Source organism: Eucyclogobius newberryi, unplaced genomic scaffold (assembly GCF_026437365.1).
Source record: "Eucyclogobius newberryi isolate DKJ021-1_F unplaced genomic scaffold, fEucNew1.0.hap1 SCAF_1, whole genome shotgun sequence".
NCBI lineage: Eukaryota > Metazoa > Chordata > Actinopteri > Gobiiformes > Gobiidae > Eucyclogobius > Eucyclogobius newberryi.
In genome coordinates, this window is record NW_027315723.1 from 9011710 (window position 1) to 9027804 (window position 16095).

The window sequence follows — 16095 nt, forward strand, 5'->3', positions numbered from 1 at the left end:
AAATGAGGACACCAGCGCCCTCCAGTGTAGCTACGGTGCAACAGCTCGTTTGCATATCCTGTTTCTCTGACTCAGAAGATGATGGCTATCGGCAGAAGAGGCTAACATAGATGCTCTGACAGCTGGACACGATCAACGATAAGGTACAGGCCCATTTCTCCTTTCCAACACGCGTCAATAAGGCAGATATGCGCTCGTTTGACAGTCCCATCGTTCACTTTAAAGGTGACGCGACACATCTTACGGTCACACAAGACAGCTACGTGCTAAACTACTGCTAGCTACTTCGCTGCCTTTATTAAATGAAGATTTGGATCTAACTTTTCTTTTTTACATCTTATTACAAAAAATAAATCCAGACGCATTTACTTATTTCATTTTTTTAATCGCTTTGACCAATACTTTCCTTTATTTCTGTCTTGTATTTTTGCCTTGCTCCAGCTGACTCCTGTGTCCTTAAAGCAGGTGTCTGTCCGATGCTTTAGCACATTAGATTAGTCTTTAGTCTTTAGATTTGCCCTGGCAACGCATGGAACACGTTTATAACTTAATTAGAAACATTCAGCAGCTTTGGCCTCCGGATGTGAGGGAAAAAGGCATGGAAAAAAAGGCTTAAAATGCATGATTTTGGATGGGCAACCGTCATCGACACACACCGTCATGCATCGTTTTTACACCGTTTTAAAGGGCCAGCGTCTTTGCTGAAGACATCATTCATTCTTGACATGCCACTTTATCCATGTTTTGCAGAGATCCTAACATCCATTAGAGACTATGGAGGGGTATGTATTTCATTTACACAAAAATAACTTGATTTGAAGTACTCCACGTGAATAGGAAGATGGCAATTTGAAAGCTCTTGTGTACTGTGTGTAAAAATGACCAGAATTGCACATATTTGGGACATATGAGTCTGAAGAATTGATAGACCCAAGTTTAAATGTCTTTGTACCAGGAGGATTTGTTGTCAACAAAATTAACAATCTTCATCATAATCATAGTATGAGAATGGAAAGTTTAAGGTTTACAGGTGCTACCTTTTGATGTCCTTTTGAGAGAAAACAGGTTACAATGTCCCTCATCAATGTATGGATGCAAATGGTTTAATTAAATGATAAATCATGTTTATGTGTAGATTGGAATATTTTGTTGTTTACACATAAATAAAGAGAAAACTGCAAAGAACAAAAACAACAAAGAACAAAAACAAGTCTTGTTTTGCCTGCTGATTTGCCATAATATTATGCTGAGTGGATGTATTATGCATAGGTTTATGGGAGACATGTTGGACGACAGCTCCGTGATGGCTCGAATGCAGAAGAAATTTTGGAAAACAAAGCAGGTGCTGATTAAAGCCACTGGAAAGAAAGAAGACGAGTATGTGGTGGCATCAGATGCAGACCTGGATGCAAAGCTTGAGGTACAGCTGTTTGAGCGATACTCATATATATTTATTTACCAATAGAAATGAATAGGGAATCTGTTCAAAAATGATCAATATGAACTCAAGGAAACAAGTCACATGTCCTTGGTTGTTATTGGGTACTACCATAGACTATGATTGCACATGCTACTGTTGTCTTATTTATTTCATTAAATACTACATTTGTAAGAGGAAAAATACCTCTTTTGGCCACTTAAAGTAGTCAAAAACTGATTGGTTCAAAAATCAATTTTTTTGCCTGTGGCCACACACAACTCTTGTTTAATTCAAATTGTATCTATGTCTGCTGTGTTGATTCTCAGCAAACAAGAAAAGAGCCGTATGATTGGCTGAGACCTGGCATTTAGAAGTGACAGGGCGTCCCGTGAGACTCGGAGGTGGTAGTATTTCACTGTTACTGGGAGGCCATTGTTGACGTAGAAACAAGATTCTTCTGTCCCAGTGCAACCGAGCTGTCTCTCTCCTTGGTTCTTCAAACACACTATTGATTGTAAAAGAAGCTATAAAAAGGAGAATATATGGATTCAGCATTTGTACAAGAACAAAAGGCATAACATATCACATTGAATCTGCATAATTTTCATTTTTGAGTTTGGGCACTGTTCACTGATCAGATTTGGTACTTTTGCAGAGCCGCAAAACATGTATAATCAGATTTTTCTCAGCGTTATCACAGCTTTGCCTTGGAGCGTAACTTTCATATCTGCTATTATTCCAATCATACCAGCTGTAAACTACCTAATTTACCTACCTAACCTAATTTGAGACTAGGTTTTGCACCTGCAGTTACAAAGGGGTTTGTTCTCGTCTCTGTTCCATTCCACTGGGATGTTTATCGCTGTTGGCTGCTGTGTTTCTACTGACATATCGCAGTGAGTCAGAGGCAGAGTGACACTTAATATGAATCGGTGCAGCCTCCCGCCTCATTGGAGCACATTAAAAAGCGTATCTTGTAGTGACCTAAGCAGTGATAGCCAGCCACTGACAGGTGCTGTACTGTTACTGAGGCAGATACACACACACAAGGCAGAAAGTGTTGATTCTACTGTTAATAAGTAACGTACCTAAGTTGCCACCACCCAAACCTTTTAAGAAACTATTGAAAATAGCATGCTATATGTGCAAGGAAAGGTTTTCCTTATAAGTTTTGCATTATCTCGTCAATGCCAAAACAAAAGGCAAATCCCAAAAGTCCTTCCTGAAAATGCTATAAATTAAAGGTGTACTTTTTTGGTGAAGCGTTCACAGCCTGATTGGTTACATTAGGAGTTTTCGCACTGTAGGAACCCTTTTAAGTCATCTTAAGCTCAGTCTAAATTGGTAAATAGTAACAGATTTTCTGAAAAACTGAATAATTGTGTTTTATTGTTTATTTAATTGTTTTTGTGCATCACAGTTTTATGTGTAGGTTTACCATAAAATAACCTTGTTTCCTAACCCACTTACTGAATTATTTAAATGTTTCATACTGTACAAATGTTAACTTTAAAGGGGGGGACTGGGTAGTTCCACTGACTAAATAGGGATTGGGGGATTTCTTGTTACTTTCATGTGCGAAAATTCCTATAGAGATGTTATTTCTTTCGAATATTCCACAGTGTGGCATTAAACTTCTCTATGGAGGCCAGAAAATGACCAGGCCAAGTGACGAGTCAAATCTGTCACTGTGGAGATGCCTGTATTGCAATAAGTGCAAGATACTATAGAATGTTTCCGGCTAGCAATGGGCAAACCCCTAGACATGCATAGTGGACCTAGAATTGGAAGACTCTTCAACTTCAACTTCCACAAAAAAAACTAAACTAAACTTTAAAATAAATGTAATACTACTACTTAATATTGTGTTTTATTTGTGGTTGGTAAATGTATGATATTTATTAGAAATATTATAATTCTCATTTCTGTTTATGGCAGTTCTTCCGCTCAGTTCAGTCCACTTGCACGGAGCTGCTGAAAGTGATTGAGAGTTATCAGCAAAGGATTACAAGTAAGTTCTATTCAAACATTTTCTTTACAATTAATACAGTTACCATTCTTACTCTTAATATTTCCTTCAGGGTTATCCCAAGAAGAAAATGAGCTGGGGCTCTTTTTGCATTTCCAGGGCGAACATGATAAAACAAAAGCCGGCAACATGATGAACGCTACCAGCAAAGCCTTGTGCACCTCTGCAAAGCAAAGGTTAGTTAAGTAAAGCACAGCAGATCACATATAGTGTCTGTTGCATTGTGTTATGTTAATATGTTTTCAATTTAGGATGGCCCTGTGTGCACCATTGCATCGTCTGCATCAGGAAGTCGAGACGTTTCGGAGGAGAGCGATTCAGGACACTCTGCTGACAGTCTCTCGAATGGAAAAATCCCGCACAGAGTACAGAGGAGCGCTGCTGTGGATGAAAGACGTATCACAAGAACTGGACCCGGACACATACAAACAGATGGAAAAGTTTCGCAAAGTACAAAGAAACTAGTTATATTTCGACAATACTAACCAAATCTGATGACTATGAAACACATTGTTGAGAAATCATTGCATATATTTTACTTTATGTCTGACTATAACTAGGTTCAATCCCAAGTCAGAGGGACAAAAACCCAGTTTGAAAAGCTGAAGAACGATGTTTGTCAGAAAGTAGACATGCTTGGAGCCAGCCGTTGTAATATGCTGTCTCATTCTCTTTGCACATATCAGGTATTTATACAATTTAGTTTTCATTTTAAATACTAACAAATATAGGAATTAAAGAAAGTGATCTTGTTTGACAGACCACTCTACTCCAGTTCTGGGAGAGGACAGCTCACGCCATGTCAAAGATTCATGAAGCATTTAAAGGCCATGTAACATATCAATTCACAACAATCAAGGTAAATCAAGACATAACTATGTTCTGTTTTAAATAATGAAAACTTCATAACACCATAAGATATACACTAAACTTATTTGTTTTCCTTTGGAGGACCTGAGGGACCCACTAGACCTGATTTCAGAAAGTCAAGAAGACAAGAAAGAGGAGGCTCTGCAAAGAAACACGGATAGGTAAAGCTAAAAATATGCTCACTCAAATAATCCAGCATACTAGCAAACCCTGTCCTATTTTGACACGTTCTTGGACATGTCATGGCTTCATTATCCTCAGCCTACTTCTGTTTTCTGTTTGCAATACTGCGTTCAATCACTTCAGCTATGTTCATATCAGGCACGAGGCTCAGTGCATGCCTGTGTTCCGCCACAAGTAATTTATAGTGTGATTGTAGGTTACAGCAGAGTCTTGTATATTAGCTCCAAATGCATTTAGGAAGATTCCAGGATCAAATAACATTGTATTATTTTCTTCAATATACACTAAAGCATACATTTTCTTTCTTCCGTCATAGCTTGGTGTCTTTGGATGACAACAACGCACCGGGAAGTTCCTCCAATGCAGGTATGTACCGTAGCTGGCCGTGTTATTGGTTTCATGTTGCTGCCGGTGTTTTGTTTTTTTAAATTGTCCTTGGGAAATTTGTTGTTCTGAAGTCTATTTAGTTTCTTCTTGATAGTCTTCCATGGTTCGCATCTATAAAGGAGCACTGCTCGAACAATAGCGCTGTATTCCTTGACCTTTGTATTCCTTGACCTTTGTATTCCTACCAAACCTTCTTTCGTGACCACACTTTTTGGAGTTGTGCAAATGCTTGTCTTGCCTTCGGTAATCAGACTGTTGGTTCTCTCTTCCCTCCTCCATCTCGAACTATTACTACCCCGAGATACTGGAACTCCTTGACTTCCTCGACTTCATTGCCTTCCATGATTACCTGGTCTATTCTTTTTGCACAATCTGTGTTCTGTGTGTTTTACGCTTTTTAGGATTGACTTTTTATTTCTCCTGGATGCCGCTTTTCTTGTCTGCGGTTGCCCTTCTCATGATCCAATCAACCACCAACAGGCACAGAACTTGCAATCACACTGCACACATATGAAAATTGGGACTACTAAGCCCTTCGAGACAACTGCTGCTGATTTCGGGCATTACAAAAATAAATTGAATTGAACTGAATTTATTAAACCAAGTCCATGCAAGACCATGTCCAAGGGTGCGCTCACACTTGAACAAGCGCCGCATCAAAATTGGGACTAAATTGAGACTTATTCTGGAACTAAACCAGGTCTAGAATAGGACCAAACCAAATCTACATCAAGGATTAAATGAGCCCAAGCCAGGACCAAACAAGAGCAAGTATGAATGCACCCTTTGTCTACACCAGGACTTCGGTGTAGACAAAGTTTGCTGTATTTCTTTTTGTAGACCGCACCCCCGGCTTTGACGGACTACGCCAGATAAGTGACATTGGTAAGTCTTGTGTTATTGATATCGATTAATATTATAAGGATATTGAGTTTCACTAATCCATCTTAGCTTCGGAATCTCCCAATCCTTTCACTCCATCTCCAGCTCCACACAGTATTAGCGGTTTGTCCGCAAATCAAGACGATGACAACCTTATGCTTATGGCCTGTGACGAACCAGCTCCTGCTCTGCTCACCGGTCCTGTAAACGACTCCGCCCGGCCCGCCATGTTGCCCCATCCCCAGCCTGGACTCCCACAGCAGTCATGGGGCTTCCACTCTAGTCAGTCACAACAGCACAACACTGGTAAAATCTAAAAGAGCTGGATCTGTGTGCTGCTTCTCTAACAACCACGCCATTTTTAACATTCTGGACTTCTTAACAATGCTTCTTGTGGGTCAAAACTTGCTTGTTTCTTAACTTCTTTAGTTTCTTAACATGAAGTGAAGACTCATAGAAAGCTTGAAAATCATCTGTGACTGGGTTGAAATAATTGATTACTTAAGTCAATAATTCAATAGTAAGCGGTATTATGTGCAAACAAAGCAGAAATCTTTCCAAACGCGATGCTTTGTTACTTTCTTTGCTTGAATAGTTATTAATGGTGATTCTTCTTCAGGTCCGAGACAAGATCAGGAGGACAGTGACAAAGGAGACATGGCGTTCCTCAAAGACCTCCTCAGCCCTGGACCTGGTTCCTCAGATGAGTTCACCAAAGAGTGGCAGGACGCGTTTGGGGTTTTCGACAGTCCCAGTGCCCCTTCATCCGTCCCATCTGGAGAAGCAGTGTTAGCTGAAAGTGGGGCGGCCTCCGCAGCGACAGCCCGACCCCCCTCAAACCCCCCCAGCCCCACAGGCTTTCTGCCCTCACACCTGCTGGACCACAGTCTCAGCTCTACAGGTTGGTTAGGCTGCCCTCTGCTGGTATTTTGTAGATAAGAGATAGAACACTTATAGATATACTCATGGGTTTCAATCACATGACTTGTTAACGTTATAGGTGCAATTTTGAGGGAAGATAGAATATTGTGTCGTTGTTCTACGTTTACAATGTATGAAATCCATGGACCAATCTTTATGTAACCATGTTTTTTATTTTATTTTAAAGGCTGGGCAACCCCGCCTATGTTTCAAACCCCACCAATGCAGCCCCCTACAGGCCAGAGCCACACAGCACAGCCACCACAAAGTGCAGCCAAGACTGGTAAACTCTTTATCCAACACTGATTTCACACTTGGATCTCTACATAAACTAAAATGATGTTTTATTTGCAGGTGCCCCAGGATCATCCAAAGACATGTCCGCCTGGTTCAACTTGTTTGCAGATTTGGATCCTCTTTCCAACCCAGATGCCATTGGACGCTCTGAAGACGAGCTCCTCAATGCCTAAAATGCCCATTTCTACTGCAAGAGCGCAATTGTAAAAAACCCTCTTATCTACAAATGACTGTTAATTCCGCACCAAGCTACAAAGTCTAATGCACACAGGTTCTTATGTGTTTACTAAAAGTGTTTGTTTTGGAGCGTATTGTGAGCTTATTGCTGTTTGCGTTGTTGGGGTGTGTGTCCTTTACTATGTTTACATTTGTTAAGGTTATAAGGGAAGGTTATATGTCTCTAATATGAACACATACTGTATATTGAACATTGAATCACTAATACTTAACTCATATTTGCCTAAGCTGCTGCAACTCAATCTATGGTGTCTTACTGAGCCCATCGGGAAAAGGTCCTACATTTGAGTGTATTTCATAGATCATAGACATTTTCATGCTGTTATATGGCTAGCATCTACATTTGCTGGCTAAAAATAGAACACACCAACTGTCCGGTCCCATCTGTTTAAAAAAATCCTGTGAAGATTAATTTGATAAATAAGATATTTTTGGCTATTCCCACTCAATCAACATTATTCAATATCCTAAATCTAAGTATTTATTTCCAATTGTTTGGCTAAATAATTGTATGCTTTAAAACACTAGCTTTAGTTGTTGTTTTAGTTGTTTGTATTTTGAATTGCACAGAATTTTTTTGGGGCGACAGTGAAAAGAAAAAACGTTGCTGTTAATTTCTTCTGATTATTCTATTTTTTATTTTAACTACTGTATCAAGACGACTGGCATTTGTAAATGTTTATACATCCTTTCACACTTTAGTGGTTGTACATCAAATATGCATTGATTTATATTTAAATGTCAAATCAACATTTTGCTGCATTTAGTTTGACTTTACAAAATGGGACAAAGGGAAAATGCTTTGACGGTTGAGTGTCCACCCCCTGCTTGTCTCTATGGAGATGTTATTGCTTTGTCTGGAAGGTTCCACGTTATAGCATTATCTGTCTCCTAGAAAAGTTACGTAGTGCACCTTTAGCGGTCATTGCTTTATCATTTTTATTATACTTTTGATTGAGACAATGAAAACATGAATGTATTCTAATGAATCACAAACGGTTTATTTAATTCAACTATGCCTTTTATTATTTCATTTAAGGGATTAAACATGAAATCTTGGCAGTTCTGTTTCCAATAAACTGGACAAGCAAATAATTATTACGTGTTAAGAGTCTCATTCCAAAATCATCCACTGTGAAAATACTGTAAATTTACAAAACATGTTTTTTTTTGTTTTTCTCGATGATTGTTTTCAGCCAGTGGATTTCAAAGAGGAAAAAGGTCTTGTTAAATTGATTTGAAGACATCCACAAATCTCTACTTCTCTGCTACAAGTTGAAACTTCCACTCCGGCTACAGAGATAGCAGCTGCAGGTTTGCTCGGACAATAGTGTTAGTGTGTTAGTAATCTACCACTACAACCTGAGATGGACAATGTCATCTAGATTAGTCTTTAAACTCTCCCCAATTACACTCCTCTGGTCTCATAAATAAATACAATATTATTCTTCACAATATTGACACAGTTAATTCACAGTACTCAGCGGAGGAGGGTTCAAAGGTCATGGGAAGAGGGTTTATAGTACAATTGTTGACTCATTCCATGACATATCTACGGCAGCCAATAATACAAACACAGTGTGCCTCCATGTTATTTACAATCCGGTACATTTCTAACCAACCTTAGCAGGCACCGTCCAGTAGCATGGACATATACAAGGGGGCAGGGTGGAGCGGGGGAGGTGATCAACCAATCAGAACACACTGGCCACTAAAGCGCTTTTATATGAGATTCAAATAAATATGTTATAGAATAACTTTGATAATACTTTATTAGTAATGAAGGCTAATATGTTTTTTTACATTAAATATTGAGATTAAAGCCACTCAAAGTAACGTCTTTTGAGAGAAGTTGTAAAACAATATAGTTAATTCATTCATTCATAGAATTCGATTTATACAGCTGTTTTGGACACTCAAAGATGGTTAAGATGGTATGTTACTTTTACCATGGAACAACCTTCAATATTATAATTATAGTAATATCATTATAATAATAAATATATCTTGCATTGCTTTATAGTGCACTGTATTGGATTTACTGTCCAAATCTGCAATTGTATAGATGTGCTTTTACTGATAATAAGATAAAGATCCTTTAAAATGCTATGATCAGAATGTTCGAAATACTGAAATGGAAGCAACCGGAGGCAAAAGGAAGCAGACCACAACACGTTTAAATAATTAACTGATTTTAGATCCAAAAATGAATGGTTATCTTTATAACAAAAAAGCATCTATGTTGAACTCAAAAGTATGTAAAAAGTTGTAAAATACTGTTAAATGTATCTGTAGATGGAAACATAAAAAATGTGCAACTATTGTGGGATAAACACTGTATTTGCTGTATTTGCCCGGTAAAACCTAACAAGTGTCTTTCATAATCTCATATCAAAAATTGGGGCCAGCACTCCCCTTAAAAATAGATTCTAACTCCCAGTGGGACTTTCCTGGTTAAATAAAGCTCAATAAATAAATAAATAAATAATAATAATAAAAGGTAATTGTATTGTCTTTAAGCTGAGACCTGATATTCCTCACATGTATCCACATGGTTGTCATTTTCCAAACCCCTTCTCAATCAATCCAACTATGAAATCATATTATTATCCACTTAACCTTTGCCTCCATTCCAGACTTATTCCACTCAGAATGTTCCTGATTATAAACTTTTAAAGGGTCTATGATATTAAGTTAATTGCTAAAACTCTTTTTTGATTGACTCATGTTTGGTTGACCTCGCCGCGCTCCTGTCCCTGCAAGCCGTAGGGAGGCAGGTTCTTCTGAGCATTAACTTTCTACAACAACACAAGCTGAGCAACACAATAGGAACAAGAGCTGTGGCTGCAAAAGGAAAGCAAAAAGAGAGAAAGATCAGAAGAGAAACAGAAAGGGGCAGTGAGAAGGGCTGTGACAGAGGGAGCTTCAGTAGCAAAGGGGCTGAGCAGACACAGGTCGAACAAGCTGCACATTTCTTAGCCCTGGCCCGTTCCCATAGATACACAGTCGAGAGAGGGAAGCGCTTTACTGCTACCACTGTAAGAAGGCAACGACTGTCCACTTTACAATCTGAAATAGACTGTGAGTGGCTTGTTAAGTATAAAACATATTTGGATTTGGTTCACAGATGCTCTAACGTGTTGTTTAACAGTATAATTTCAGCCCCCCCCCCCGTTCTGTGTATCTACAACGAACATAGTGCAGAGATCAAGATCGAGACGTGATCCAAGCACTTTGTTGTGGGAAACGGATCGGTCCAAAGTTACAGGCACGTTTTGAAATGTCTTCTTTTGTGACCCTTCAAGTTTTGCTACGAAAATACATTTGGCAGCACCAAAATTCGCCTCCGTGGTAAATTTTTTGGTTGCCAAAGGAAACCGGCTAAGTTTTTTTTTTTTTCTTGATGGAAGGCATATTTCATTACAAGAGAAATAACTACAGATAGAAAAAGAGATATGTCCGTGAAAAGGCGCTATGGTATAATATGATGAACTAAAAGTCAGTCCTCCGCCCTTTCCTCCAAAAAACAGGAACATAACCAGCACTAAAGGTATAGAAGAAAGCGATGAGGTGTGAACTGCAAATGGCCGCAGAGGAGCGGACTTCTGAGGAGAGGCAGTGGGAAGCGCTTCAACAAGAGAAGGACATCAGAGTGAGCTGAGCTGGCATGCTGAAGGCAATTGTTTTGGAGGGTTCGTCAAATGTTTTGTGATCTCCTAAGGTAAAACCTCAGAAGCTCTCGGGCTCCTCCAGCAGGCAGGGCTGAGTGGACAGAGGCACCAGGGATGGGGACAAACTGCGTAAGCCCACACCAGGACGAAAGCTCAGCTCGGGGGCCGGCAATAAGGGCTTGAGGATGCTGACCAAGCAGAAGGCAGAGCCGCTGTTGGGGATGAAGTTCACCTTGTTTCGGTCAGGACAGAGGAAGGGCGGGATCTCCTGTAGAGGCTTGGGTCTGAAAGCAAGAGACACATTGATCATTACGAAGTCATAACAAAATAAGGTTTTGACTCGGACAAGCAGAAACTGTGGATATGCTTAAAATGCAATCAAAGTGAGTGCAAAGTGATGAATAATGGTTAACATCATAGCTACAACAATGGAATAACCTGCAAAAAGTATGATTTGTTATGCTATTGTATCATCCAGCTTGTTTTGACTACGAGGAAACAATTTTAGACTATGAGGCCCCAAGCCTCCTGTTTATGGGATACACAGGATTATCACATTCATGTCACTAATGTAAGGCATCTGTTGAGCATTGATCACTCACATGTTCTCCTCACAGGCTTTGACCTTCTCACAGCCCTCCGGAGGCTCTCGCTTGAAGGTGTAGCTGTTGTTGGGCCGGGGCGACGCAGCATATTTGGGCAGAGGCGAGCAGGGGCCCAGTTCTAACGGGAGAGAAGGGGTCAGCATTAGTAACAGATCTTCCCAGCAGGGGGGCATGTGTGTTGAGGTCTACCTTTGTCCTCGTACGGGCTGCCTCCGCTCGTGTCGTTTAAAACAGTGAGGTAGGAGGGCGAGATGGAGTCAGGCCGGCTGCTGCAGTTGCTATGGTTCCCACTCAGGCCGCCCCCCGAGGGTGTCTGGGTGTCAATGCTCCGAGTGCTGCTGCTGCGCTGGGGAGCCACGGGAGGGGGAGCGCGGTGCCCATCTGGGATGTCCTGAGGCTGGGGGTACACACATGAAAACAACTTTGATCTTTCTATTGTGGGTTTAGTGAAGACAAAAATAGGCCAAACTCACAACAATGGCCTCTTCCTTCTCAGGGGTGTCCCGGATGATAAGTCGTTCAATCTCCTGGTTGAGCCCCTCCACACTGTTGCGGAAACGAGGGGCTGACGACTTGGCGATAGGGATGGGTATCAAGATGGTCTTGGACATAGGGGACTGCACAAAATGTGAACACAAAAAAGGCCTGATGAAGGAATATACATTATGCAACAATTTGTATCAACGATTCAAAATATATTGCCGTCTCATTTTCAAATGTACTATAAATATGTTGATTATTTGGTTTCATTAGCTTAATCATCTCTCAATGGGCCACAGAAAGTAAAATTAAAATACTACAACATGTGGACCAGAATCAAATGATCTTTTATACCAGGGCTGAATAGTAAAGCCAGTTTGCTTTTGTGTCATGGCAGAGAAAGCAGGACAGCTGCCTCCACAGGGAACAGGTGTCCAGAGAGCGGCTGCAGTATTGTACTGTGCTGCCCACTGTGAGGGTCATGGGACATAAAGCCTCACCAACACCAACAGATTCAAACTGAGACAAGACAAAGTGAAGCATCTTCCAGATTCGTTGAGCTATAGTTCCAACTGAAAGAGTATGAGGTTCACCTGAGATTGGATGATAGTGTGGCTGCCATTGAAAGGGGATTTGCGCTCTTTATCCCTCCGATGGCGGCTGCTGCGTTTGCTGCGCTGGAGCTGCTGACGCAATTTGGCAATCTGAAATATGGGACCGCAATGTCACGTCAACTGTGGATCAATGAAGACAGGAGAGAAACAGGCAAGAGGGAGAGACACAGGGGTACATGTACCTCTTTGAGCTGGTCGGTGCTTCCACAGGAGGCCGAGCGTTTGTGAGAGCCCCTCCTCCTCTCATCTGCCCAGGCCCTGGGGGTCTAAAACATAGCCACAATTTCAATAACACTATTTAACCCATTTCTAACAAGATATTTTGAAAAAAGTGATTCGTTTGTAGGTGATTGGCGTAGCACTAGGTCCACATGTTGAGGCAGCAGTTTACCTACAGCAGCTGACGCAACTGCCTGAAATGGCTCCTGACCTCTTTGCAGTAATCCCTATTCTATAACTTTGGATCTCAAGAATAGAAAACACATTTAACCCCTCTGATATGAACACTGAAGGGAGGAAACTGACCTGCGTGGCTTTGTCCCGCATGTAGGGAACGTGCTGGTGCTGGCTGTCGTCCTGAGGCCAGGGACCAATCAGGTGAGCGCCAGCGGTCGCGCCCTGTGTGGGCCACAGCTGGACGCGATGGCAGGAGACCAACAGGAGAATGGGGAAGCAGGAGGAAGGGCAGGGCTGGGAGGAATCCACGATGCAATGCAGCACGCAAGACTGAAGGAGAGTGTACACCAAAAGCTGCTGAAATCTGCTCAGACCAACCACAGGAAGCAGAAGAGGATGTAAAAAACAACATGTCAACAAATCAGCCGCCCACAGCTGGTGCTGGGGATTAGCCCTGCGCTGTCTGTCTAGGTTTGGGAGCACTTCCAGATTGATCTTGATCCAGCCTGTACTGCTCAGGGCGGACATGGCCCCCTCTTAAGGCTCCATGGGCTCCTAGTTAATGGAATAAAGAGCTTAGCTAGAGTGTGGGGACACAGAGGGCATGTGCCCACTAGCCGACTGACCCTGATTCTGAAGTGAATGCATGTTTAACCAGAGTTATGTGTCAGACCGCATCAGCACATTTACTCTTATGTTTATTTAATGAGATCTGGGCCTTAAGCGCATGAATAAAGAGCAAGGTGAAGGTACCTAGGAACCAGACTGACTATTGTTGGCTCATACAATGGCAGCAATGTGAGCATATGTAATTGAGTGTTTAAGGGCTGAGGGAAGTGACAAAAAGTGGTTTTATGTGCGGATGTATATTTACATATTCACTGTATTAATTGCTTTTTTATTGTTGTTAGCACTAGGTCTCAGGACTCCCTAAAAGTTAGGCATTTTGTCCAGGGCAGAACTAGCATTTCATGTCCCAAAGCTAATTCATGCTCTCTCTCTCTCTCTCTCTCTCTCTCTCTCTCTCTCTCTCTCTCTCACTCTCTCTCTCTCGCTCTCTCTCTCTCTCATAATATAATAATCATAACGTAAATAAACAAAAAATATAGACACAAGAAAAGTCCAAATTAACACCAAAAATATATGTAAGCAGAGTAATTACACTTCCAAAATTCTAGTGTTTAACCTGATCTGCTGCAAATTACCGTAGGTTATAAACACTTGGACATTTGCATCAGATTATTACATGTTAACTATATTTGTTGTATCCGTACAAACAATATTATATGGCAATATGAGCAATACATATGCATACCACAATGCATTTTATTCACCTTTTTACAGTTGCAAACACTAATTATTCACATATTACATTTTCCTGGATATTATCTTATGAGGTGGCTACAAATACCCTGCCCATTTTAGATGAGAAAGGCATCACCCACACTGCACCCTATGTGTCTCTGTAGGGTATATCCCCTTCTAAACGACAAATGTACCAAATAAATAAGGACTCTTGACTAAGCAGCATGAATTAGCCCTGTCCTAACAACAGACAAACACACACAAACAAACATGCGCCACTAGCCAAGCACATCCAGGGGCTAATTTTGGCATGGGGGCCTGACCACATCACTGTTGCTAAGGAACGGCCCGACTGATAGGCCTATTCATTAACACAAGCTGGATTTGTGCATGTAGTAAACAGCGCAGAGGAAGTTTAGGCCTGTAAGACGTAAAGTTATACTGAATAGTGTATTTAACGAGCTTATTTAGTTGTACTAGACAGGTATTTGATTTGGGAGTCAGCCAGCAGCTCATGACAACAAACAGTGAGCTCATAGTAACACTGCATATTGTATAAGGCCTAGTGTAGAGCCCGATGTGGATGTACTAGGAAACTGTAATAAATATATCTGCTCACAGTGGATTGTAAGCTTTGCTCTGGTATTGTGTACCAAATATTCAACCAACATTTTTAAGAGTCTGTCAAATTGTTAACAGACACCGGATATTAGTTGCAATAAAATAAATGAGGCTATATTAAGATCATTGTAAACGTGGTGATTCTATTGGTGCCGTTTCCTATTCACACCAATGGCTACTCTGCATAAACAATAGCCTATAGGCCATTTGTGTTTACTAGAAAAACTGCAGCTTATTTCATTTCACTGCAATCTACTTCAGGGAATATTAGAAACCCTATTTTATTTTTTTTAAAACAACAAACAGGAAAACATTGTCCACTGAGAGGTAATTTTACAGGGAAATCATGGAGACAATGATTTATGGAAAACATGCTTACCTCCAGAGACGCACGGCTGGCGCGCTGGCTGCACTCAATGAGGCACAGATATACAACACAGCCCTTTGGAAGATGCAAAAGGGATCAAAGCGAGGCAAAAACAGTAACCCACGTGAAATAGCCCTCTTAAAAATAAATAAGAAAACGTTTTAAAAGGCTTGTGCTACAGTAGGTGTCAAAATGGGCGTATCTGTGTTGCAGCCAGCCTCCTCCTCGTTGTCGTGGATGGATGTTTTTCTCTACCGGCTGATGCGGCACGACGGCGGAAAAAAGAAAAGCTATTTAACGCAGTCGGGTCCAAACAATGAGGCGTGGAAAAGAATTTCTATGCAAAACGTGACTGCGCATTTGCATCTGCAGCGAGGGAAAGACGAGAAAAAACACGAGACGGACAGAAAATAGAGGAGATAGGCAGAGGAGGGCGGAGATGATGCTTGTTAGCCTTGTGCCTTGACGCGACGGAGAGGACCACGGTCAAGTCACGCGCACAAACGGCGAGCGGCGGATGATGAGTGTCAAAATAAAACTCGGCGATGGTCTCAACGCAACGTGAATGAATGGTTTATCTGTCAAATTCTTAGACTACAGAATCACGCTATGTAAAATAACAAAGGAAATGCTAGGTTTACGTTTGTTTAATACGTTTGACTTAATAATTTAATGTTTAAAAAAAAAAAAAAAAAAGATTATGGCAACTAATTTACACATTTTCAGCTTCATTGTTTGTGCGTTATTTTTTTATCCAAAGTGCTTTATTATAATATATGTATACTTATACCCACGATGTTGTGTCGAAAC

At 40.9% G+C, this 16095-nt stretch overlaps 2 protein-coding genes across 4 annotated transcripts; one reads left to right on the forward strand and one right to left on the reverse strand.

Annotated features, from left to right (window-relative positions):
* Positions 1-706: 706 nt before the first annotated feature.
* On the forward strand, positions 707-8321 carry ical1 (islet cell autoantigen 1-like). Of its 3 annotated transcripts, XM_072459241.1 has the most exons (14): positions 707-782; positions 1270-1420; positions 3359-3431; positions 3502-3625; positions 3701-3899; positions 4010-4135; positions 4210-4308; positions 4401-4480; positions 4819-4868; positions 5730-5774; positions 5841-6077; positions 6391-6672; positions 6880-6975; positions 7047-8321. In XM_072459241.1, the coding sequence occupies exons 1-14, from the start codon at positions 775-777 to the stop codon at positions 7160-7162; spliced, it is 1686 nt and encodes a 561-aa protein (XP_072315342.1). In that variant the 5' UTR covers positions 707-774; the 3' UTR covers positions 7163-8321. The 3 variants fall into 3 exon arrangements, with proteins under 3 accessions (XP_072315342.1, XP_072315420.1, XP_072315496.1); XM_072459319.1 differs by lacking the exon at positions 5841-6077; XM_072459395.1 differs by lacking the exons at positions 5730-5774; positions 5841-6077.
* A 1631-nt stretch (positions 8322-9952) lies between these two features.
* On the reverse strand, positions 9953-15768 carry fam117ba (family with sequence similarity 117 member Ba). The gene is made up of 8 exons (XM_072459465.1): positions 15298-15768; positions 13122-13356; positions 12779-12862; positions 12576-12686; positions 11976-12119; positions 11692-11899; positions 11500-11620; positions 9953-11181 (listed from the first exon to the last, which is right to left on the reverse strand). Exons 2-8 carry the CDS (start codon positions 13140-13142, stop codon positions 10956-10958), a joined length of 915 nt encoding a protein of 304 aa, XP_072315566.1. The 5' UTR covers positions 13143-13356; positions 15298-15768; the 3' UTR covers positions 9953-10955.
* Between the last annotated feature and the right edge of the window lie 327 nt (positions 15769-16095).

Bases quoted from the DNA above. Each gene is read 5' to 3' on its own strand.
- ical1 (XM_072459241.1), top strand. The intron at 4,309-4,400 runs GTAAATCAAGAC...TTTCCTTTGGAG, and splicing joins ATCAATTCACAACAATCAAG to GACCTGAGGGACCCACTAGA. The intron at 6,078-6,390 runs GTAAAATCTAAA...ATTCTTCTTCAG, and splicing joins GTCACAACAGCACAACACTG to GTCCGAGACAAGATCAGGAG.
- fam117ba (XM_072459465.1), bottom strand. From the start codon at position 13,142: ATGCGGGACAAAGCCACGCAG. The intron at 12,120-12,575 runs GTGAACCTCATA...CATTTTGTGCAG, and splicing joins ACACTATCATCCAATCTCAG to TCCCCTATGTCCAAGACCAT. The intron at 11,621-11,691 runs GTAGACCTCAAC...CTCTCCCGTTAG, and splicing joins CAGCCCGTACGAGGACAAAG to AACTGGGCCCCTGCTCGCCT.